Consider the following 25,137-nt stretch of genomic DNA (forward strand, 5'->3'; position numbering starts at 1 on the left):
GCTTAAGGCTGTGTCTGGGTTTCAACATGGAAACAAAAATTTCGAGGTGTACCTATATTAGAACAAATTTTTGCACATTTTATAACAAGAATTACTATACTGTGTATTCAAGAACCAGAATTAATACAATATTCCGTAAAGACTCTTTTGATTGTATAAGTATTTCTGTTTGATATACAGTTTGAAGTATTAGATAATATTTTCCTAGTGGTAAAGTATTCTTCACAGGATAATTTTGTAAAGTTAATTTCCTTAATAGAGTAGAGTATTTACCCACTAATCATAAAGTTGAACAATCCTTAATAGTTGGTTGTTATATACTGGGTGTTGTAATTTTAAAAAGTGGTGCATAAAAGACTCCATGTGACAGACTTAGGGTGGAGGGGTTTTTATTGGGGGAAAGTGAATGGGAAAGCAGAAGAGGGGAGAGAGGAAAGAGGAGATTTGCCTCTGGGGACCAGATCAGCAGAAGAGTGGAGAGAGGCAGAGAGAGAGAGAGAGAGAGAGAGAGAGAGAGAGGGAAGGAGGGAGGGAGGGAGGGAGGGAAAGGGAGGGAGAAAGAGGGAGAGGGAGGGAGGAGGGAGGTAGAGGGAGGAAGGGAGGGAGAGAGGGAGGGAAAGATGGGAGGTGGGCAGGGACCTTTTAAAAGGGAACAGAGTGAATGTGCACAGGCAGTGCTCTTAGTGGCTGCAGCTGAGGGTGTACCCTGTTAGAACCCAAAGGCCAAGCCAGTAGAGATGCCTGAATACTAACACTGGGGAATAATTTTAATTTGCTGACCTGAGCTAGAGAGAGCTCAAAGACTATGGACTAACAGGTAGTGAACCTGCATGGGACTGAAACAGACCCTCTAATGGGTAATAATTATATGACTTGATCTGTTTTGGGGGAGTGGGGGGACTGGCAGAGGCACCAGGACCTATCCAGGGGCATGAACTGGCTTTCTGGAGCCCACTCATTATAATAGGATACCTTGATCAACCTTGACATAGGGGTTATGGGCTTAGTCCTGCCTCAACTTAGTATGCCAGACTTTTTTGTCTCCCCAAGGAAGGCCTTACCCCACTCTAATGAGTAGATCAGGGTGGGAAATGTGGGAGGCAGGGGTGCAGGGCAGAAGAAGGGGAATGAGGGGACCCGGGGTTAGTATGTAAAATGAAAAATAACTTTTTAAAGAAAATAATTAAAATAAAATGTAGAAGTATTTAATGAAACAAGTGATTCACAAAAATCAGGGTAATACATCTCTAAATTTATTACCACATATATACATGATAATGTTCATTAATTACTTTAAAGTGCCTGCTATTCTAAAACATTGCAGTATTTGCTTTAAAAAAGACAATTATATTCACACTGTATGGAAGCCACAAAATAAATGAAATTTGAATCAAGGATAGTAGTTTGTGACTCAGTGGCACAGGCAAGGTATATAAAATAAATAAATAAAACACAACACAATATGGGTTGAGTGTTTGACTGTCACTGATATTATTCGTCCATGTGCTCCCTTTAATCATATTCTATCTTGTGTTTAGTATTAAGAATATTCTTAATGCATGAACTGTGTAGCCTCATTGTACTCCTTTTTTTTTGGTACAGGGTTTCTCTGTGGCTTTGAAGGCTGTCCTAGTACTAGCTCTTGTAGACCAGGCTGGCCTCGAACTCACAGAGATCTGGCTGCCTCTGCCTCCCAAGTGCTGGGATTAAAGTCATATGCCACCACTGCCTGACATTATTGTATTCTTGATTTAACAAAGCACTCAATATTATTTTATTTATGGACATCAATAAAAGTCCATTCTTGTTGAGACCATGTCAAGTCAACTAGAACTTTTTTCAATGTTGTAACATAATGAATCATAACACAACATCTTAGTTGTTTTCGATTTGAGCTTATATGTTACTAAGAGTATGGAGAGATGCAAACAATATATATGCTATACAAACTTAGGAAGTAAGTTATGGGGGGCTGAATAGCTCCCTCAGTTGTCAGGAGCATTGACTGTTCTTCCAGTCGATGTGAGGTCAGTTCCCAATGTCCATATTGGATAGTACAAAGCTGTCTGTAACTCCACTGCTTTGGTATCTAATGCGATCTCCTGGCTTTGTGGGCACCTGAACTTACACATGAATATTCCCACAGACAGACACCCATACATGTAAATACAAATAAATATAATATGAATCTTTAAGAAATTAAATTTAGTAGGGCATAGTCATTTTACTACTGTGTTGAAATTTAAAACCAACCCTTTTATTGTGTTCAAATGAGTCTTGTGCTAAATGGCATCACACACTAAAATTTGTTTTCCTGGATGTACAGGTACCTCTGTTCTACAGGTGACAGCCACAGATGCAGATGACCCCACCTATGGAAACAGTGCTCGTGTTGTTTACAGTATCCTGCAAGGACAACCTTATTTCTCTGTGGACCCTAAAACAGGTTAGTGAATTTATACATTGTTATGCAAATGCTCCCATCAATAACACAAATGATGCTCTTTTCTATATACTGTTTCTCATAGGATAATGACATTTAAATATCATTTAAAATTGCAGCTATTACCCTAAGCAGTGTAAATACAAAAGTAATTGTTTAATTCTATTATCCATACTTGTTAAAATTACTAAACTGCTGTACCATTTAAATAATAATCTTGTGAAAAGAAATATTGAATATTATATAAATTGAAAAATATTGTCAAACATTTTGATTTACATATTACTTTTAATTTCTACAAAGATGGGAAATTATTCAAAAGAATTTCTAGTTCTTTATATGAATTTGATTGCAAAATATATTCTCTGGTACTCATACATGAAGGTATGCATGTATATGTGTATACTTACTAAATATGAATACATGAAATACATTACATTAAGGTACATCAAAGTTTTCATCTTGGAATTTTTTCTGAATTTGGAATTCTTTCAGGACTCTAACATGGTATTAATTAATGAAAATAAGATAAACCTACAGATTCTCTTTTTCTTCCTTCATTCTGGTAAATGCTGATATTTTATCTCCAAACAGTACACAGTAGCCTTTTGTTTCATCATCCTACATCAAAAGACATAAAAAGCAAATATGTTGTCTAGATGATTTCTTCCCAATAAAACAAGAAAACTAATAACTGTTTCCAATATACAGAAATATTTAACAAGAAAATTTCAGGTTTTACTAAATTAAAAAAATATATATTAAAATAGATTGCAAAAGAAAGTAGAGACCCAGGAGGCTCTAGCAGGACCCTGGGTTCTTTTTGTTAAACCTGGGTGCATTGTGACTCAGTCAACATAGAACCTTCAGGGATCCACTATGACTCAGTTAACATGGAATATTTATGGATGGACTCTGACTCAATAAACCTAGATCCTTCATAGAAAGTTAACAGCCCTGTAGCTATGGCCAAAGAAAATGTATCTGTACTTAGATGGCTCCTTTAACACATTACATGAACCAAAAGTAATCCAATTATCTATGCATTTAACGTATTTCTAAATTAAAATATAATTACAACATTTCCCCCTCCCTTTCCTCCTTCCAGATAATTCCAGGTACTATATAGCGACCCTCCCATGCTTGTTCCCCAATCTCAAATTGATAGCCTCTCTTTATTATTATTTTTGCAGACAAATAATATATACATACACACATATATATATATATATATGTATATATATACATATATATATGAATATATATGCACAAATATCTAAATACAATTTGCTGAGTGCATTGCATGTTCTCTCTCTCTCTCTCTCTCTCTCTCTCTCTCTCTGTGTGTGTGTGTGTGTGTGTGTGTGTGTGTGTGTGTGTGTGTTTCATCTGACAATTTCATATTGGTTAACTAGTTAAGGGGGCTCGTGCCGAGGAGAGGCTAATTCTCCCTCTCTCGGGAGTCATTATTTGCCAATAGATTTTGTCCAATGTTAGGAACTCATGAAATTTTCCTGTTCTTCATTAACAAGTTTATTGTTTAGGCAGTCATTTCTAGGACAGACTTTCACAGCAGAATTGCTGATATTTTGTCTCTTACAGTGTTTGCCCCTCTACTGAGATGTTCTCTGAGCCGTTGACACAGGAGCTGTGATTTTAGATGTGTCTGTTGGGGCTGGGATCCCCAAGATTCTGTGATCTGTGTCTTGTGCTCTTGTGGTGACTATGATTGTCTATGTTTGCTGTAAAGAAAAACTTAAAGAAGGAATGGTGTTGGGATTTGCTGCACTTTTCTGTGTCTAGAAGGATAAGATAAGACTAAGGCTGTAAAAAGGAGCTGTGCTGACTAGCAAACTAGTGGTAGCAGACTTGTTCTAGTCTATGACCTCACTAGCTCTAGGAAATGTCTTTGTTTCCAGCCCTAGACATGGTTTCCTACCTTTTGATTGAATGTCCGTCCAATTAGTTACCACCAACAAGGGTGTGTCGATTACTGGAGAGATCTAGATATCTTGCCATGCCCATCATTGTTGTGGTTCATAACTTTTTCAGTTGGGTACGACAGCTTTCGACAGTTTGCATAGTGTTTTTTGCTACCTTGGATGATACACTGCAGAAAGAGGTTTTCAGGTCACATACAGCTGGAATCATAAGAGAACTGTGTTCTGAATATGTGTTCAGGAATAGGGCTTTACCTTCAACCTAAGAGAGCCAAGAAGGCACTACATCAGTAGTCTATTGTTTAGTTAGTCTCTTGGGCTACCCCAACTAACCATTAGAAAGGATGTTTCTCATGGCTGGAGCCTGGGTTTTATCCATGAAAGGAATTTTTCGTTAGCTCTATGATTTCAAATTAAGTCTGTATAGAAACTTCTTATATAATGAAGTACACACCAGTAAGAAGATTCGCGTTTTCAGCACACTTTCAGCACCTAATGAGAGTAGATTATTGTTACTGGTAATTTATTGTCCTATTTATAAGAAGATTTGGCTACATAATCTGCCTTCCTTTTGATAAAGGGTTCTAGCATTTAAGTTCACTGCCAGGAAATTCTGTATCTCTCTATTTCCCCAGATGAAACATTATAGAACCAATGTGCAGAGAAAGTTGTAAGTGGAGGATAAAGTCACACAAAAGAATTTATGTATCCACACCTTTTTACATATTAATTATAGTATAGACAGAAGTATTTCCTTGGTGAAGTAAAATTGAATAGTATAAAACAAACACTTTTGATGTGTAAATGTTATTATGAACGATTAAAGTTATTTTAGTGTCAACATATTTAAGTAGGGACGTTCTTATGAACCTGGTAATCAAATGCCCATGTATGGTTATCTATATTATTATTCAAATGAAAATTTTTTGAAAGCTGAATTACCTCACTATTTGAATATGTCGTCCTCTTTTTGTTAATGGCTCTAAATCAAGTTTGTGTTAAATACAATAGAAGTAAATTTCTTCTTTATACAGTGTCTTTATCAAAGAAATAAGCAGAAAAAATGTAGCGCTGCTATGTTTACTATTTTCCACATATATACCTAGGTATAAACATATATGTACCTGACTAAATCTTTAGTTTACTAGTCATCTGTATATTATTCAAATGTTTTTATATAAGAAAAGATAATTATTTAACAATAATCTGAAATAAAGGCATCCTTTATGAAATGTATTTTAGTTTAGTACTCTAATGCTGCCTAGTATTAGTTAACAAATATCGATTTTTCTATATGTACAATAATATCTGTATTGTTGCTTATGTTTAAGAGTATAAATACAGATGGATGTGAGCAGGAACTTGTGAGGATGAAGCAGTCTTTTGAGGGTTGTTGTCTGCCTTGTATACTATTTTAGTGTGTTTTGTAGCAGTTATTAGTGTGGTATTGTTGACATACCATTTAAATGCAATTAGCATTTGGATATGATTATGTATGTTACATGTAAATCAAGTAATGGTTAACAGATTTTTTTCAAGTATAAATAAATTTATAAATACTAGTAGTTTATAAATAAACTCATAATAATTTATAAATTACCTCATACAGTTTCTAATGCATGAAATTCCATTAGCTCTTGTATCTCTTTTTTATTCTCTTCAAAATGTGTAGTGTATTAAATGAAATGCATACTTCCAAAAGGATCTGTATTAATGTCAGTATTTCACTGGCTAAAATATCATGGGACCTGTGGCTATATTTCCTACTTATCATTCCAGTAAAGAAAGAGAATATTTTTATGGTTGAATTAAGTCAGTAAATGTATTAAACAGTTATTGCAGAAAGTTCTAAGAAGAGTTCTAAGATAAATACTCATTATTTTCCTCAAAGCTTTCACATTTTTGGCTACTTGTGCTTAAAAACCTTATTGCCCTGCAATTAAACATGACTAGAACTACTGAATCCAGTTGCAACAGTGATTCTAAATGCCTGGAATATAATCTAAACTGACATACTGAAAATGAGATAATTAGTTGCTACAATGGGGTGTTATATAAGAAGCATGGGGATACTAGTCATTTACAAAAGGGTACTTTAATAGTACAACTTAATTCCCTTCTCCTAATTGAATGATCCGTCTCGACACATTTCCAATTACTTTTATTGAAGAGCAAATATAATAATGTATAACTTAACTTTTTCTCCTAATAACATTCAGATTTCAGTGCTTATCATTAAAATTTAGTATTTGTATTTCCTGATTTTCATTATGTTAAAGGGTACATTTTGGTATTCACCTTGATTTTATAATAATGAGCTCCCTATGAGGCTGTGGTTTTATATTGTATAAACCATGTGTTAATACCTGTATCCAAAGATATGAATGATGAGATTGTTGGTTCAACATATTGCACAGATAACATTTAATAACATGGAGTTTTAAAGTGAAATTCTATTAATTATTACTGTGAAACAAAACTCTCATGAATAATCTATAAACCTTTGCTATAGCCAGTGTGAGTCTCTTCATTCTACAAGACAACTAAAGAGCACCCACAGAAATATTATAGTAAACATTAATTAAAACTTCAAAAGTAGAAAAATCTTATAGCAACAAAATATCAAAAATAGAATATTTATGACAGATTATGAATGGAACATTGATGTAGAATAAGCAAATACTCTTGTTTATCATTACTGACAGCAGGAACACTTGTGCAAGATATTTGAGGAAAGTTGCTGTGGTTGGCATATCCTATTACAGTGGATCTGTAGGGGTCTTTGTCTTTAGGGCAACACATATCTCAATCCAATGCAGTCATTACACTTTAAACATCCTTAAAGTAAACCATTATGTTGAAGACTTCTGTGTTTCTCTGAAGTGGGGATAGCAGTATCTGAATAATCCATTGGTTTCACAAAGAATCTAGTTTCATTATCTAGGTCAAAGAAGCAGAGATCAAGGAGATGCCTTTACATGTGTGTTAGGAGCAGAAATTAAGTATTACATACAAAGCAAGTAGCTTTTAAAAACAATTTTATTTTACATACCAATCCCAGGTCCCTCTCCCTACCATCCTCTCACTCCTCCCACCATCTCCCCAAGCTCCTCAGAGAGGGCAAGGCCTCCTGTGGGGAATCATCAAAGTGCCACATCATTTGGAGCAGGACAAAGTTCCTTCCCCCCTGTATTTAAGTTGAGAAAGGCATCCCTCCATAGGGAATGGGCACCAGAGGGAGCCATTATAGGGATAATGAGAAACCTGCCATTAGGGAAATCCCCAGGAATCCACAGGGAGGACCCCATCTAAGAATCTAAGTAATGTGGAGAGGCTACTTTGAATGCCCTTCCCTATAATGAGATTGATGACTACCTTCAGTGCCATCATAGAACCTTCATCCAGTAGCTGATGGAAACAGAAGCAGAGATTCACAGCTAAGCATTGAGATGAACTCCTGAGGTGTGCAGTTTTTAATCAGGGATGAAATCTATTTAATGGTTCTTCCTTTGATAGTGATTTGATGGTTCTCTTAACAGAAGGCACCCCATGTTATTTTCTGCAAAGGCACAGAAGAAAAGTCTGTGTCACCAATGTGTTCAATTCTCCTAATGGTCCATTTAGGAAATTTCAAAATCTAGATAAAAGCAGAAGTCAGGAATAAAGGGCAATGTACTCACTTATCACACACGAGGTCAGATCTACTTAACACACTACTAAAATGTGGTGTTTACTATATCAGTGTACAGAGATGTGATTCATGCATACATGTATAGAGTTAGCTTTTCATTCATACTTAATAAATGGTTGAGTCAGTTTTTCAATTTTATCTTTATTTTATGAAATTAAATTTTAAATGTTTGTATCAACTCATGCAAAGTAAAGATGTTTATAATATGTAATCATATGAAAATGTTGCATTTAGGAGCAGCATGTTTAATTATCAGGTAAATAAAAGTAATACAGTTTTAATGGTTCACTTTAATTTTATACACTAAATAGTTACACTTTCTGTACTCCTAGTATGCTTTAGCTCTTATATATTATTTGCTGTTTGATATTAAAAACAGACACTGAACACTAAACTTCTTGGTCCTTACACATTTCTGCAGGAATTACATCCATCCCCCAGAACAAGAATCTCCTCCTATAAAATATAGAGCTTTCTAGTAAATAGCCACATGTAGTTCTAAAGGCCCAAGTGATATTGCTAATTATTTACGTATGGAATATATTATACAAGTAGTGAAGAAGTTCACTTGGCTTTACAAGCACAGTATTTACACACTTAATAGATTCATGTCATATTTGGTTCACTTAAGACACTCAACATGATATCTATGCATAACATTTAAATTTATAATAATTTTCAAAAAATAATATTCCTTATTGAAAATCAGTTTGGTGATACTTTATGCTTTGACACAAAAGTGCAACTTAGTATTTCTTAAATTTGTCAGATTCCTGAAAATTTACTTTCCAATTCCTTTGTACATCAATTCATAGTGGTGGGGTCTATTTAGATGTTTTGACAAAGTTAGTGAAATTCTCTTAACCCAGTCTCAGGTAAAATGCAGATGTTTCAGGCAAAAAAAAAAAAATACAGATATCCAGCAACATTCTGTGTCTTCTTTTTTTTCTATCCTGTAAGATTAATAAGTTTTTATTATCAGCGAATGATGGGTAGTCATGTCTTTGCAGTAGAGCTAACTAAAATGGAATAAATGGTGATTACATTGTATAAAGAAGTATGTAGCATAGACTCCTAATTCCTCCCCCACCACCCCCTAGTAAGGAAGTTGCCATTTCAATTGATTTTTGAGCAGTGTGAGAGATCAGAATCTAATTTCATTCTTCTGCAAGTGGATATCCACCTGTCTTAGGATTATTTATTGAAAAGCCTACTCACTTTTGGAATGCATGATTTTTTGTCACATTTGACGAAAGTTAAGTGAGTATAGCTGAGTAGATCCGCATCTGGCTTTTCAGAACATGCCAATGGTTTACAGGTATGTTGCTATGCCAGTGTCAGTGTCTCTTTATCACTGTGGTCAGTATTGTATTTTGGAATCAGATGATTTATTGGTTTGATCTTTGTTTTTCTCTGTTTCCTTAAGAATTCTAGAATTATTTTTTGTATTTCTATAAATAATGTCCTTGGAACTTTGAGGGGGATTGCATTGAATCCCTGACCTTACTGTGATATAAATCCTTCTGATTCAAAAGCATAGGAGGGAATTTCACCATCTGGTTGCTTCTCCAATTTATTTTTCATCATCGTAAAATTTCCCTTGCAGAGGCCTCCCAACCCTTTGTTTTGATTTATTTCAACACATGTTCAGGCTTTGGGGAACAGCATATTTTTCCTAATCTCTTTGTCCAAGTTGCTATTTTTTTAGTGCCTATGGAAGCTGTTGATATATATAATATATATATATATATATATATATATATATATATGTTGTGTATTCTCCTGGTTTACTGAGGTGCTTATCCAATTCAGAGAATTTTAGGTGTAGTGCATGTTCTATTTTAAGAATAGAATAGCTTTGAGTAGATCAGAAAACATCCATTTAAACTGTAAACACTGCAACTGCTAAGAGAGTACAGGGAATACAATTCAGGACATAGATAGAGACAACAAATTTCTTAATAGAACCACAGTAGCACAGACAGCAGACACAAATGGGATTATAAGCACTTAAAAGCTTAAGCACAGAAAAAGAAATGATCAAAGGAATGAACAGAGAGGCTGCTAAATGGCAGAAAATCTTTTCCTGCTGTAAGTCAGCCAAGGATTTTATATTCAGAAACTTTAAAGTATTGCAAATAGTAAAAATAATAAAAAAATAAGCAGACCCTGCTAATCCATAAATTTGCCAATGGAGTAAACACATGGTTATAAAAATAGGAAAAAGCAAGGGCAAGAAAGATAGCTCAGCAGCTAAGAAACAGGACATGCTGATCTTCCAGAAGTCCTGAGTTTAGCACCAAGTACTGATGTTTGGTGGCTCACAATATTTTTGTTGGCAGTACCCTTAACCATTAGAGAAATGCATTATAACTTACTTTGAGGTTCCATCCCATCCCACTCAAAATAGCAACCATCAAGAAAACCAAGGATAACATAAACTGCTGTGGATAGAAGCAAACAAGAGCCCTATCCTTGTCTGGACAGAGTGGAAACTAGTACAGCCACTAAGGAAATTGATTTGAAGTTTGTTTTTTTTTTTTTAAACAACAGAAAACATAGGACCATATAACTAACCTGTACAATTCCTGGGCAATGTGATCTACAGTCTTCCACAAGGATCATTGTACACTCCTACTTATATAAGTGTTTTTTTTTTCTCTAGTAAGAAGGAAATAGACCCAGTTGGGATGTTCAGCAACAGATGGAAAGACAATAAAAATATGATACATGCATTCAATGGAATTTTGTTCAGGCACAAACAATGACATTTGCAAAAAAAAATGATTGCAACTGTAAAAAGTTGTCCAACATGTTAACCATTAGGTTTAAAAAGACAAGTAACTACATTCACTCTCATATCCTAGCTGAATATATACTTAAACAGCACTCAAATGGAAGTAAGCATGGTTAAAGACAAGGAGTGCAAACTTGTAAGACCACTTTGGAAATCAGTATGTCAGTTGCTCAGAAAAATGGGAATCAGTCTACCTCAAGATACAGCAATTCCTCTCTTGGGCACATACCCAAATAATGCATGTCCACACAAAAAGGACATATGTTCAACCATGTTCGTAGCAGCATTGTTTGTAATAGACAGAACCTGAAAACAGACTAGATGCCCCTCCACTGAAGAATGGATAGAAAATGTGGTACATTTACATAATGGAGTACTACTCTGCAGAAAAAAGCAATGGAATCTTGAAATTCGCAGAAAAATGGATGAAACTAGAAGAAACCATCCTGAGTGAGGAAATCCAGTCACAAAAAGACAAACATGGTATGTACTCACGCATATATGAATTTTAGACCAGAGCAAAGGATTGCCAGCCTACAATCCTCTTCACCAAAGAAACTAGGAAACAAGAAGTACTCTAAGGGAAAAATGCATGGACCCCAGGAATGGGAAGAGGCAGAAACTCCTGAGCTAATTGGGAGCATGAGGGTAGGGGAGAGTGAGCTGCCAGAATGAGAGGAGGAGAAGAGGAGAGGAGTAAATAAAGCAGCAGAAATATTGAGTTGGGAGAATAGAGGACAACAGCATAAGAGATACCATATTAGAGGGAGCCATTATAGGTCTGAGGAGAGATCTGGCACTAGGGTGATTTCCAGAGACCTACAAGGATGACACGAATTGACAATCTAGACAATGGTGGAGAGGATAACCTAAATGGCCTTCCCCTATAATGAGGCTGATGACTACTTTTTATGCAATCCTAGAGCCCTCATCCAGTCGCTGATGGAAGCAGAGGCAGACACCCACAGATAAACACTGAACTGAACTCTGGAACTTAGTTGCAGAGAGGGAAGAATGAAGATCAAAGGGGTAGGTCTCAGGCTGGTGAAACCCACAGAAACAGCTGGCCTGTATAAGGGGGAGCACATGGACCCCAGACTGGTGTCTGGGAGGCTAGTACAGGACTGATCCAGACCCCTGAAAAAGGATATCAATTAGGAGGCCTCTGTACTTTAGGGAACTCCTGGTAGTGGATTAGTATTTTTCCCTGGTGTAAGAAGGGACTTTGAGAGCCCATCCCAGGTGAAGGGATCCACTCTTGGCCTGGACACATGGGGGAGACATTAGTCCTGGCCCAGGATGATGTGGTGGACGTTGGGGAGCCACCTTCAAGGGCCCTAACCTGCCTGGGGAGTGGTGGGTGGATGGGGTGGGGGGTTTGTTGGGAGTTTAGGGGGAGGGTTGGAGGAGGGGGAGAGGAGAGGGAGAGGAGGGAGAGTGAGAATGGATTGACATGTGAAACAAGCTTGTTCCTAATTTGAACAAAAAAAAAAAAAAAAAAAAAAAAAAAAAAAAAAAACTAGATAAAACAGGCTTGAAGTGGAAGAAAATAGAACAAAGAAGAAGTGACAAATTCAGGACGGAGGGTAGAGCAGGAAACTGGGAAGAATGTGATGAAAATAATGTACACATGAAAATCCCATATGGAAAGCTAACACCCTGTACTTAACAAATATTAAAGAGGATTTCTAACTCAAAAAATTTGCCAGCATATTTTCCAATGAATTTTAAGAAGCCATCTACATAATTCATTAATAAGAAAAATACACAATTATAAAAAATTAATGCTAATTTTCAGAATTCTTACCCATTCACCTTGTTCTACATCGATATTTTCTGTTATGTTTAATCAATACAAGTTTACTTCATTTCAGCAATTGCTAAGAATATAAAAATTCTGCTATGAATGTTTAGAAAATAAGTAATATATTCATAAAACTCCTTTAGATTCTACTGTTAATTTAATGTGACTCCATAAAAATAAATATTTCAATTCATAAATATTTGATTGTTTTAATAATTGTCTTCTATTTTTCCCCCAACCCACTCCCAAACTTCTCCCCAGAGACAGTGAGGCCCTCCATCAGGGACCTTCAAAGTCTGTCATATGGTTTTGGGGAAGGCCCAGGCCCTCCTTGCTGTATCTGGGCTGCAACAATATCCCTCCATGGGAATGGGCTCCCAAAGTCCATTTGTGCTCTAGAAATAAAGAATGGCTTCACTGTTAGCGGTCCCATAGACTGTCTTGGCCTCCTAGCTGGCCCCCACATTCAGAGGGCTTGGTTTAGTCCAATGTTGTTTCCGCAGCTTTATGACTAGGGTCTCCATGCTCTCACTAGGTCAAGTCCACTTTTTCTACAGGTCTCTCCAGCCCCGACTTGGCTCCTTTGCTGATCCCTCCTCCATCTCCACAACTCAATTCCAGTAGCATGGTTTGGTGCTTAGCTGTGGGTGCCTGTTTCTGCTTGGAAGAGCTACTGGGTGAAGCCTCTAGGAATGGTAACCAATGTAGACACCAATCTCATTATAGGGGAAGGGCATCAATGGCATTGTCTCCACCACTGCTTAGATTCTTATTTGGGGTCATCCCTGTGGATCCCCTAACATTTTCCCTGTGCCAGACCTCTCCTCATACCTGAACTGTCTCCCTCTATCAAGGCAATTCCTTTCTTGCCCTCTTATATTCCTCTCCTGTCTCAGTCATCTTTTTCTCCCCCCTTCCCACCTTCTTCCTCTCCACCCACACCCCATGCTCCCACTTTGTTCAGGGGTTCTTGTTACCACTACATATTTATATTATAGTGATTGTGATACATAATAAGCATAATCAGTTACTTAGGATCCCCCCAATACTAAGGGTTATACTTCTCTTGTGCACAAATGCAATGCAATAATTCAGAATGTATTTCAGCATGGGTTTACAGAGAGAACATTCTTTCACTTTGTCATATTCAGAAAAGATGTGAAGGAAAGTAGTGCCTAAGAGACACTATGGAGCAATATTTCATCTTATATCACAGATTATCATTGAAGAAGTCAGTAGAGAAATTCAAGCAGGGAAGAAACATGGAGGCAGGTGTTGATGCTGAAGTCCCCGAGAAGGGCTGCTGATTGGCTTGTTACTCTTGGCTTTCTTTGCCTGCTTTTTTAGAATAGTCAGGACCAACAGCCTACATTGGCAAATACTCAATATTAACTGCCCTACCACCCACACCATTCATAAATTAAGACAATAGATCATAGGAATGCCAACAGTATAATATGGTAGGGTTAGGTGATATTTTCTAGTGTGGTTCCTTCTTCCAAAATTACTTGAGATGTTTCAATACAAGTTTATTTCATTTAACACAAATCTAGCCAGTCAGCACAGCTTCCTTGATTTTAATGCCTATGATTAAGCAAAGATTAGCTCATTGGAAGAGTAACAGTCACAATATAGTTCTATGACAATACACACTATTCAAATTTTAGTTAACAAATAGATTTCAAATAATTTACATTGTTGTGCTATTTCCATATGTAGATACAATCAAATGTGACTAATGACAGACACCTTGGTGCAACTTGCTTTGTAATCTGATAATTCACTTTCACGGTAAACTTCACTGTCTTGGTAGATATAAGGCAGGCATCATAAATCTGGGCTCCTTCTTCTTAAGTGCATGCCTAAGAAAAGAAACAGAATGATGTTCTCTGTTTCCTAGGACTCACTGAACATTTTCAAATCTGCTGCTGTACCAAGATTCTTATTTTCACATTGTTTGTTTGATTTGCCAAACTATAGTTCTTTAGAAAAATAGCACTTATTTTCTTTGAAATTTCCATTAAAAATGAGTATTATATTCAGTATATATTTTAATTCCTGTTATTTTTCCAGGTATTCATAAACATCTGTTTATAAGTGGTATTTTTGTTTTAGCCACATAAGCTTAAAACAGAGGACTTTTCTAATGATTGTCAAGAACTTAGTACTGAGAAGTTGTTAGTGTTTTGGGACATCAGAATAAACAAAATTGTTGTTGAGTCATGGAAACACTTGGCAAACTGTGACTAATAAAAACATATGTTTAGTACATACTTAATAGAACAATAAATTCCAAGGTAATGTACTCCCTGAGAGCTCTCCTTACTTATTTGCATACTTTACAAAGTGATTAGGACATTTTACATATAAAAGATAAAAGCATATTATTCAATCTTCAGTTTTCAGAGCCTGAATTGAGTTTCTGTTGTAATTACATAATTTTTCAAAATGTTTCAACACCTTCACATGTCTAAGCAAAGAACAAAAAATAAAAATATCCTTTATATCTGTTTATAAACCTCTATAACCCTTTAATTTTTTAAGAAACTCTATCAATCTTTGTAAAATAAAAGTTTCCTTTAATATTAGAAAAGTTGCCTCTCATTCACATTGCAAGAACCTATGGGGAGAGAAAGATCAGACTTTCTGGGATCTGAATATTGAAGGTCCCGAAAGAATTTCTGAGAGGACATTTTGTCATGATTGCTAGGCTGTCCTCACTAAGCTTAGTTTTAAGGGCTATTGTCTCACCTCCTGATGGACAAAGGTCACTTTAGTTTAATTTCCCCAAACACTGACAACAATACAGGCAATAGAGAGTTTCTTTATTTGGTTTTCTGAAAGTTGAAGCAACACTGGAAGTAATTTTATACCTACAAAATAGAAACAACTGGGAATAGAGGTTAAAGATCTAAAAGTAACTTGTCCATATGTCACAGCAATCTGAACTACTCTTTCTGCTTCACAAAGACTCAAGCTCCCTCAGTCCAGGGGCTGTGCTTTCTTGACTTTTTTTATTGTCAATTTATTCTGAGTACTCCAAAGAATCTCAGGTATGCATATGCAGAGAGAGAAGAATTTTCTTGGGCTTCATTTTTTTCATTGATAAAACAAAGAAGCATTAACCTTAAATCAAGAGATTATATAGTGAAGACAATTACTCTCAGATCAGCTATCATTCTCCTTGCACAGAGCTACCCAGGGGAAATACAAACATTTGCATCCAACAATGTAAATCCCAATTTGCTAACTAAAGATCTCCACTCACCTATAGTATTTAATGCTCACATTACTGAAGCTTTCTGTATCCCTGTCATACAATGGACTTGGATCAAAATCATCCACCCCAATTCTTCCAGATTCACCCCATCTCCATTCCCAGGCAATACTTTCTCTGTCATTCTCTCCATCCTCCTCCCCTCCCTCCTTACCTCTCTCTCTTAACAAAGAAAGCCCAATTTGTATCGCCCAAATTCATTCAAATACTTCAGACTGTGTGGTCTGTCCTGTAGCATGGTTCATGTACCAGGGGACACACCCATATAGACAACTGATTCTCCTCTATCTAGAAGCAATCAGTTACCCGTAACTCCTCTGTTATATATAGCATTCCATGGCCCCCCACCCATTCCATGCTGGGATTTTACATAACTTGACCTTGTACATGCTGCCACAGCATCTATAGGTTCATAAATGCATCTGGAAAATACCATTTCTTTGTAGTAATCCAATATATCACCTTCTTTTCTTGGGGGTGATGGGGCCTGGGGTCTGCATTTAAGTTATTTTGCTTACATGCCTAGAGTCAAGTCCACTGGGGGAAGCCAAGGTAGGAACCCAAGCATAGTAGGATCCCAGAGGTGGAAGCTGATGCACAGGCCATGATGGAGGGCTGCTTACAGGCTTCTTCCTCCTGGCTTACTCAGCCTATAACTACTAGCCCAGGAGTATTACCTCCCATACTGATCCCCATGATTAAGTCAATAATTCAGGAAAGGACTGTCTACAGCCTTTTCTTTTTTAAAATCATTTTTAATAAAAAGAAAATTATTTTTGCATGTCAATCCCATGTCCCTCTCCCTTTCCTGCCCACCCCCAACTAACACCCTACCCATCCCATACCCTTCATGTTCCCCAGGTAAGGTGAGACCTTCCATAGGGGAGTCTTCAAAGTCTATCATATACTTTAGGGTAGGGCCTAGGCCAACCCCCTTGTGTCTAGGCTCAGGGAGTACCCCTCCATGTGGAATGGGCTCCTATGGTAGTGTTAAGTGTTGATCCACTACAAGACACCTCATAAATTTCCAAGATGTCCTCATTGACACCCACATTCAGGGGATCTGGATTAGTTCCATGCTAGTTTCCAGCTATCAGTCTGGGGACCAAGAGTTCTCCCTTGTTCAGGTCAGCTGTTTCTGTGGGTTTCACCAGACTGGTATGGACCACTTTGCTCATCTGGATTTCAGTTCAGTTCAAGTTTTAGCTGTGGGTGTATGCTTCTATTTCCACCAGCTGCTGGATGAAGGTTATATGATGGCATATGGATTAGTCATCAATCTCATTATCAGGAGAGGGCATTTAAGGTAGCCTCTCCTCTGTTGCTTAGATAGTTGGTGTCATCTTTGTAGCTCTCCAGACATTTCCCTAATGCCTGATTTCATTTTGTCTCCATGTATTATATTATCTCATATTTTGCTCTCTTCTGTTCTTCCCCCAACTAAATCTCCCTGTCCCATCATGTCGTCCTCACACCTCCTCTTCTCCCCTTCTCACTCTCCTAGTTCCCAGTCTCCTCCTCCCATGCTCCCAATTTGCTCAGGAGATCTTGTCCCTTTCCCCTTCTCTAGGGGACCATGTATGTCTCTCTTAAGGTCCTCCTTGTTTACCAGCCTCTCAGGCAGCCTGGGCTGCCGGCTAGCAATCATGTACTCTATGTCTAAAATCCACATATGAGTGACTACATACAATGCCTGTATTTTTGTGACTGGGTAACCTCTCTCAGAATGGTTTCTTCTAGTTCCATCCATTTGCCTGTGAATTTCAAGATTCCATTGCCTTTTTTCTGGTGAGTAATATTCCATTGTGTAAACGTACCACATTTTTTTCTGCCCATTCTTCAGTTGAGGGGCATCTAGGTTGTTTCCAGGTTGTGGCTATTACAAATAATGCTGCTATGAACATGGTTGAGCAGATGTCCTTGTTATATGAATGTGCATCTTTTGGATATATGCCTAAGAGTGGAATTGCTGGATTTTGTGTAGACTGATTCCCATTTTCCTGAGGAACCACAATACTGATTTCCAAAGTGGCTGTAGGAGTTAGCACTCCCACCAGCAGTGGAGGAGTGTTCCCCTTTCTCCACAACCTCTCTAGCATAAACTGTTATTGGTGTTTTTGAATATAGCCATTCTGGTAGGTGTAAGATGGTAAAACAGAGTTGTTTTGATTTGCATTTCCCTGATGGCTAGGGATGTTGAACACTTTCGTATGTGTCTTTCAGTCATTTTAGATTCCTCTATTGAGAAAACTCTCTTTAGTTCTGTACCCCACTTTTTAATTGGATTATTTGGTGTTTTGGAGGCTAGCTTATTGAGTTCTTTGTAAATTTTGGAGGTCAGCCCTATGCCAGATGTGGGTTTGGTGAATATCTTTTGCCAATTCATGTGCTGTTGTTTTGTGTTGTGGGGACTGTGTCTTTCTCAGTTTCAGGAGGTCCCATTTATTAATTGTGGATCTCAGTGTCTGTGCTGCTGGTGTTATATTCAGGAGGCGTATCCTGTACCAATTCTTTCAAGGGTATTTCCTACTTTCTCTTCTAATAAGTTCAGGGTGGCTCATTTTTATTGAGATCTTTGATCCATTTGGACTTAAGTTTGGTTCATATCAATAGATATGGATCTATCTGCAGTCTTCTTCATGCCATCATCCAGTTATGCCAGCAGCATTTGTTGAAGATGCTTTCTGTATTGTGTTATACAGCTTTGGCTTCATTGTCAAAAATCAGGTGTTCATAAGTGTGTGGGTTAATATCAGGGTTTTCAACTTTATTCCATTGGTCTACCTGTCTATATTTTGCCAATACCAAGCTCTTTTCAGGACTATAGCTCTATAATAGAGATTGAAATCTGGCATGGTGATACCTCCAGAAATTCTTTTATTGTATAGGGTTATTTTGGCTATCCTGGGTATTTTGTTTTTCCATATAAAGTTGAGAATTATTTTTTCAAGTACTGTGCTGGGATTTTGATGGGGATAGCATTGAATCTGTAGATTGCTTTTGGCAAGATTGCAATGTTAATATGTTGATCCTACCTATCCAAGAACATGGGAGATCCTTCCTTTTTCTGGTATCTTCTATAATTTCTTTCTTTAAAGACTCAAAATTATTATGATACAGGTCTTACACTTTTTTGGTTAGCATTACCCCAAGGTATTTTATGTTGTTTGTGGCAATTTTAAAGGGTGATGCTTCTCTGATTTCTTTGCCAACCCATTTATTGTCTGTATATAGTAGGGCTACTGATTTTTTTTTGAGTTAATCTTGTATCCTGCCACTTTGCTGAAGGTTTTTATCAGAAGTGGGTGTTCCCTGGTAGATTTTTTTCTTCCTTTCTTTCTCTCATTAAAGTACAACAGGCATATAAAATATTAATGATAATCATAATAAAAGTAATGTGAAATAAAAACAAGCAAACCAATGAGAAAAACAAATAAAATGAAGGAAAAAAAGCTAAAGAAAGAAATCAAAACACAAGAAACACATATGGACACAGAGACATATGTTCTCATACAGAAATCGAATAGAAAAAAAATAACTGAAAAACACAACACATGCACAAATAACCTGTGAGATGAACAAAAATTAAATTCTCTGATAGAGCAGTATGAGACCAAATATCATTGATTTGTTTTATGTTGGTCATGTATTGATATTTAAGAATGCTTTGCTTTCCCTATGAGACTCGATGGTAGAAATTTCATTTGTGATTGGTTATCAGTTGCCAATTCTGGGTTATGAATAAGTGCTAGTATCCACTCCCCCCCCCCCCCCCCGCTCAGGCCTTTGATGCATCTGACTAGACCTGTTCAGGACATACTCAATCTCTGAATTCTTATGTGCAGCAGCCCTGCTTTATTTAGAAAGCTTTGTTTCTTTGGTATCTTCCATACCCTCTGGCTCTTACAATATTTCTGCCTCCTCCTCTGCAGACTTTCCTGAGCCCTGAGGGGAGGGATTTCATGGAGACATCCCATTTAGTACTGAGTGTCCAAGGTCTATTATTCTCTGCACATTTGTCCAGTTTCGGGTCTCTATATTTGTCACAATTACTGCTGGAGGAGGAAGCTTCTCTTGATTGTAGAGGAAGTCACTAATCTGTGACTATAGCAAAAGGTCGGTATGAGTCAAGACATGGCTCATTTCTTTAGCAGTTGAGAACTGCCGGGCATTGGTGGTGCATGCCTTTAATCCCAGCACTCAGGAGGCAGAGGCAGGCAGATCTCTGTGAGTTCTCGACCAGCCTGGTCTACAAGAGCTAGTTCCAGGACAGCCTCCAAAGCCACAGAGAAACCCCGTCTCGAAAAGCAAAAAAACAAAACAAAACAAAACAAAAACCCCAAAACAACAACAACAACAACAACAAAAGATTGTTGAGTACCTTTCTCCACTATAGCATGCATAGCATCTTCCAGAACTATAAAAGCTGACCAGACAGGATAAACAAGTAGGTCATCTTATTTAAACTGATCACAGCCACTATAAATCTACATAGGATTGTTTGTATATTTTATTTTTATTTTTTTCCCATTGCCTATTTTGGCCAATTGACTTCATAATTAAGATAGAACACACACACACACACACACACACACACACACACACACACACACACACACACACACACACATTTATAAATCATCAGAACAGCATATAGATCAAGGGTAGAATATTTACCTAGCAAACACAAGACCCTAAGGTCTATCTCTTGCTCTGCACATCAAATATCTCATACCTGGTTTTTGTTTCCTCTGCCTATGATGACTAAAATCTTCACTAGATACAAGTGGTAAAGCAAATTTTAGTAGAGCTACAAAGGCCCATGGTGTAGTCTTTTGAGAAAATAAAATCCCTGTTGGGAATCCTTAACACTCACAATCATGCACAGGACTGGGAGACCCTGAAATTTATTGACAGGCAAGCTTTTCTTTCAACATTCTCATGCTTTCAAAACACCCGCAGGAGACTGTCATTCTTAGTTTGTGGAGCATTCATCCGAAGCAGGAATAACTTATGTATTAAGAGATGAGGGTTTTATGGTCCCAAAGCTTCTCGGGATACTGTACCTGAAACCAAAAAACAAAAAAGAAGAAAAGTGAATGAAACATTAAAACAGCTCCTGAAATCCTGGATTTAATTCATGCTAATTGAAGTTTCAAATGTCTGTATACATGTTTTTTTTGATGCAGATACATAATATATAGAAGTCTCATGATACAGTTATGTACTGCATTTGACATTTGATCTACATTCTTAAAGCATGACATCATGTATTTATTTCCTGTCTACATATTTATGATGCTTTGTATATGGCATTACCTCCAAGAGCTTAGTGTTTATGGTGCTGTTTCACTGATTCAGCCTCTACACATTTGCAGGGCTCCACTCCTTCTAATAGCATCCTTTGAAAACAAATTGAGCAGCAGTCTTACAAGTGTCAAAATGTCTTGCTGCTGCTCACATCCCTCTCAGGCCTGCCAAACAGTTCAGTGCCGCTCTCCAGGTGACTGCTTGATTGACTACCAGGAGGAGCCGATTGATAAAGGTTTCAAACCCAAATGTACATTTTGTTTTGTTTTGTTTTTCATTCCTGGCTGGCAACATGAAAATGGTCAATGATCTTAACTACTTAAGCTTTTTCATACTCAGATTCAAGGGAGTAGAAAGTGACATTGGTTAGGGGTTTCATTTTTCCAGCCAGTTATTCTCCATTTGTTAATTCTTTAACATATAATGTCTTATATGTCTACAGTTATCAATCTTTTATTTTCCTAAAGTTATTTTAATATACTCATTAGCAACTCATTCTCAGCAAAGCTGAAGTTGTTCATTATCTATGGGCAAGAGAGAGTACATTGGAGAGTACAGGAGACCAGGAAGTATGCAGTGAAATGTGGGAGTGAGGATATCACTTTTTCTTTAATTCATCTTTTTATCCTTCTCTCAACCAACAATTCTGATATATTATTTATTTCTCATCTCAAATATCAAGTTTGAGTAACTAATTTATGTATACCTCGCTTAACATAAATACTTTGTTGCATAAGAAATGACATATAATCTTTTTTTGCCATTTCCTATAAAATGAGAGAAACAATAGTTTCTTACCTGATCACAATAGATAGTAAATACAAAATTTGAAAAACACTCAGGACAGTGTCTGACATTTGCTTTACAAACATTATTTACAGACTCATGATGACTGACATTTATATCTCTAAATTATCAACATAAATAAATTGAATTTTTCTGAAGGTTGCCCCATGAATATTTTGCCTTCATTTATCCTTAACTTTTAGTCTATTGTGCTAGATTAGAATAAGTAAAAAGGAAAGACACTATTGATATATTATGTGTTTTCCTCAACATAAAAAAATGAATGGAAACAAATTTTTTGCTTTATATTTAAATTCCTCACCTCCATAATACTTAGCTTAACTTTGAAATTATTCTCCAATTATGTGTAAATATCCTTCTGAACATATGAATATTCTATGTTCCATGAAGATCCAGTCACAAGATCCAGAGAAAGGAAGCACAGGTGGACTTGGAAGTTCCTGTCATTGGGCAGCACTGCACAAATGTTCAAATATGCCTTTAGCAAGATGACCTCAAACATCCTGGGTGCATTTATCTAATTTTATACTTCAGAAATCAGTGACCCCTTGGTTTGTTTTTGTTTTATTCCACCAAGAAAGGATTTCTCTGTGTAGCCTGCTCTGTCTTAGAATTCACTCTGTAGCCCAGGTTGGCCTCAAACTTAGAGATTTACATGCCTCTGTCATGTACCTGCTGGAATTAAAGCCCTGGCAAAAGAGCTCCTTGAGTTCTGAAGGAAGCTCTCTCTCCATCCTAGATGCCATGAACAGGACAGCTTTGCTGTGGTACATTACACTCCATGCCATCCTGCCTTTCCAAAGGCCATGTTGATGATTCTGTTACTCACAGACTTAAAGTTTAAACCCAAGAAACAACAACAATAAAAAATTGCATTCTTGTAGCCAATGGTATCGACTGTATTATCACAGCAAAGGAAAACTCACTGGCACATGCTTATTAACAGGGGGTTACAGTTTTATGTGCAATTCAGAGCAAAGTAATTTTGAGCACCTATTGGAACAGCAAAAGGACTGTACAAATAGTTGGATATTTCTTCTTTACAAAGTGGAACCTGGCAGGAAAATGTTTAAGCAAGAAACTGTAACGATAAGATTATAGTGATGAGTATGTTCCTGAAGTGCTTGCTTGGGGATTGAGTGCAGATTTCCAGGACCCATGTAAAGACTGACTCTGTGTGATATGTATCTAACATCTGTACTTACAGGACAGTGGCAAGCACATCTCTGAAACCCAGTAGACATCCTGAATAACTCAGTTAATTAACTAAGTTCAATAAAAAAGACTTCCTAATGAAACAAGGTGGAAGATAACCAAGAAAGGCAACCAATATTGGCCTCTGGCCTCCACAAATGCACATACACATGCAAACATAAATACACAGTTTGTAAAGGTAGATTGAATCCTATCTCAAGGAAATGAAAAGTACAAAACCCTTTAATATTTTGTTAGTTTGCACTTCTGCCTAAGACAATAGACTAGATAGATAAAGCAACAAACATTTATTTTCACATATAAGGAGGTAGAGTATTGGAATCAGGTTACTAAGATGGTTGGGTCCTCTGGAGCTATATTTAGTTGTACTCTTCAGTAGCTCTCAGTACCATAGAGCACCCTTTCCATAATCTCCCAACATAGAATTTGCCTAATATCCTCTCCTATGAACTATTGAACTTCTACATGACCCTTCTTTGCCAACATGCTCAATATGAGAAATGAAATTTTGGAGGACATAAACATGCATCCTTTGTAGGAATAAGTAAAGGATGTCTTTAGACTATTAACTTTGTCCTATATTCTAAGAAAATACTATTTATAGTCTCCATATTTTCTATATTCTGAGTCAATTTGTGACATTTAGTTTGGAAACATTATTTCAATTTTTCATAAATCCATTGCAGGTAGCACTGTATAAACAACATGTATAAAAATATAGACCCCAAAGTATGAATATAAGTAATGATAAAGGATGTACATATATTCAGTTTGCCAGCTAATATTTATATGTGTTTTTCAGTAAGTGTTGAAAAAGCCTATTAAATAAACACATTCATTACTTTAAAAATTTCAAATATCACATGTAATACGACACAAAATATTTAAGTTTAGAGGTCATCCTGAGTAAGTTTTAAGCTGGTTTTTCATTTTTCTATTGTTAAAAACTAAAAAGAGTTCCCAGTTAGGTTTGAAACCCTATAGAGAAATGAAGTATAAATACATGGGAATCCTGAAGAATATTGATAAAGAACAACACCATTTTAGTTCATGCTGACAACCTAGAGTTGCTAGCCATATTTGAAATCAAAGGAAGAATTTTGATCATGCCTGAAGTATAAATGTAATCATCAGTCAGTATCCTTCACGACATGTCAACTGTGCTTAAAGTGGACAATCTCTTAACATTCCTCTATTTAAATCACAATTTTTAATTTCTGTAGATTTATTAGTAAATTTAATTTTATGTATAGATACTTGAGCTCCAATTTTTATGAGTAGAAATTATGCTTCTTTACATTTTTGTTATGAACAGAAGTGGACATTTACTTATTTTCTTCTCAAGTAAGATAGGACTACTTTAAAAACAATGAGAAAATAAAGATAAGGTAAATAAAAGTAAAATACACAGTAATTTTTCCATTTTTCTTAAAATATTTTCCAATTTATAATATTCTTCATATATAAGTCATGAGTTTGGATGGAGTTTTATCTTTCTGCTGTAATTCAAGCAATGTTATTTTATAGATCATTATGCAGTTGTGAGCATATGTTGTTGCTTTGTTTGGTCAACATAGCCCTTCATAAACTCAAAATTTATGACAAATGAAAAAAATGCTCTTTACTATACCTATAGATTATGAGAACTACTACAATAGACACAACATATTTTTCTTGAATTTCACAAATGCTAAACATATCTATTGTGGCATATAATCTGTGGAAATAACATATATTTCATCACAATGTGGAAATTGTCAAACAATAGTAACCTCATGGTGAAGACTATAACATCAGATACAATTTCTGCTTCCTCAAGTGAATATAGCTGTGTGTAGAATTGGAAAAAATGA

General features: G+C 36.5%; 1 protein-coding gene across 3 annotated transcripts in view; it reads left to right on the top strand.

Annotated features, from left to right (window-relative positions):
- Positions 1-25,137, top strand: part of Cdh18 (cadherin 18) — a 250,111-nt gene that overhangs the window by 68,224 nt on the left and 156,750 nt on the right. For all 3 annotated transcript variants that reach the window (XM_027400035.2, XM_035439153.1, XM_035439154.1), the window contains exon 3: positions 2,327-2,446. In XM_027400035.2, the coding sequence (XP_027255836.2) occupies positions 2,327-2,446 (120 nt within the window). The remainder of the gene's footprint in view (positions 1-2,326; positions 2,447-25,137) is intronic.

The sequence above is a fragment of the Cricetulus griseus genome, chromosome 2 (genome assembly GCF_003668045.3).
Source record: "Cricetulus griseus strain 17A/GY chromosome 2, alternate assembly CriGri-PICRH-1.0, whole genome shotgun sequence".
Taxonomy (NCBI): domain Eukaryota; kingdom Metazoa; phylum Chordata; class Mammalia; order Rodentia; family Cricetidae; genus Cricetulus; species Cricetulus griseus.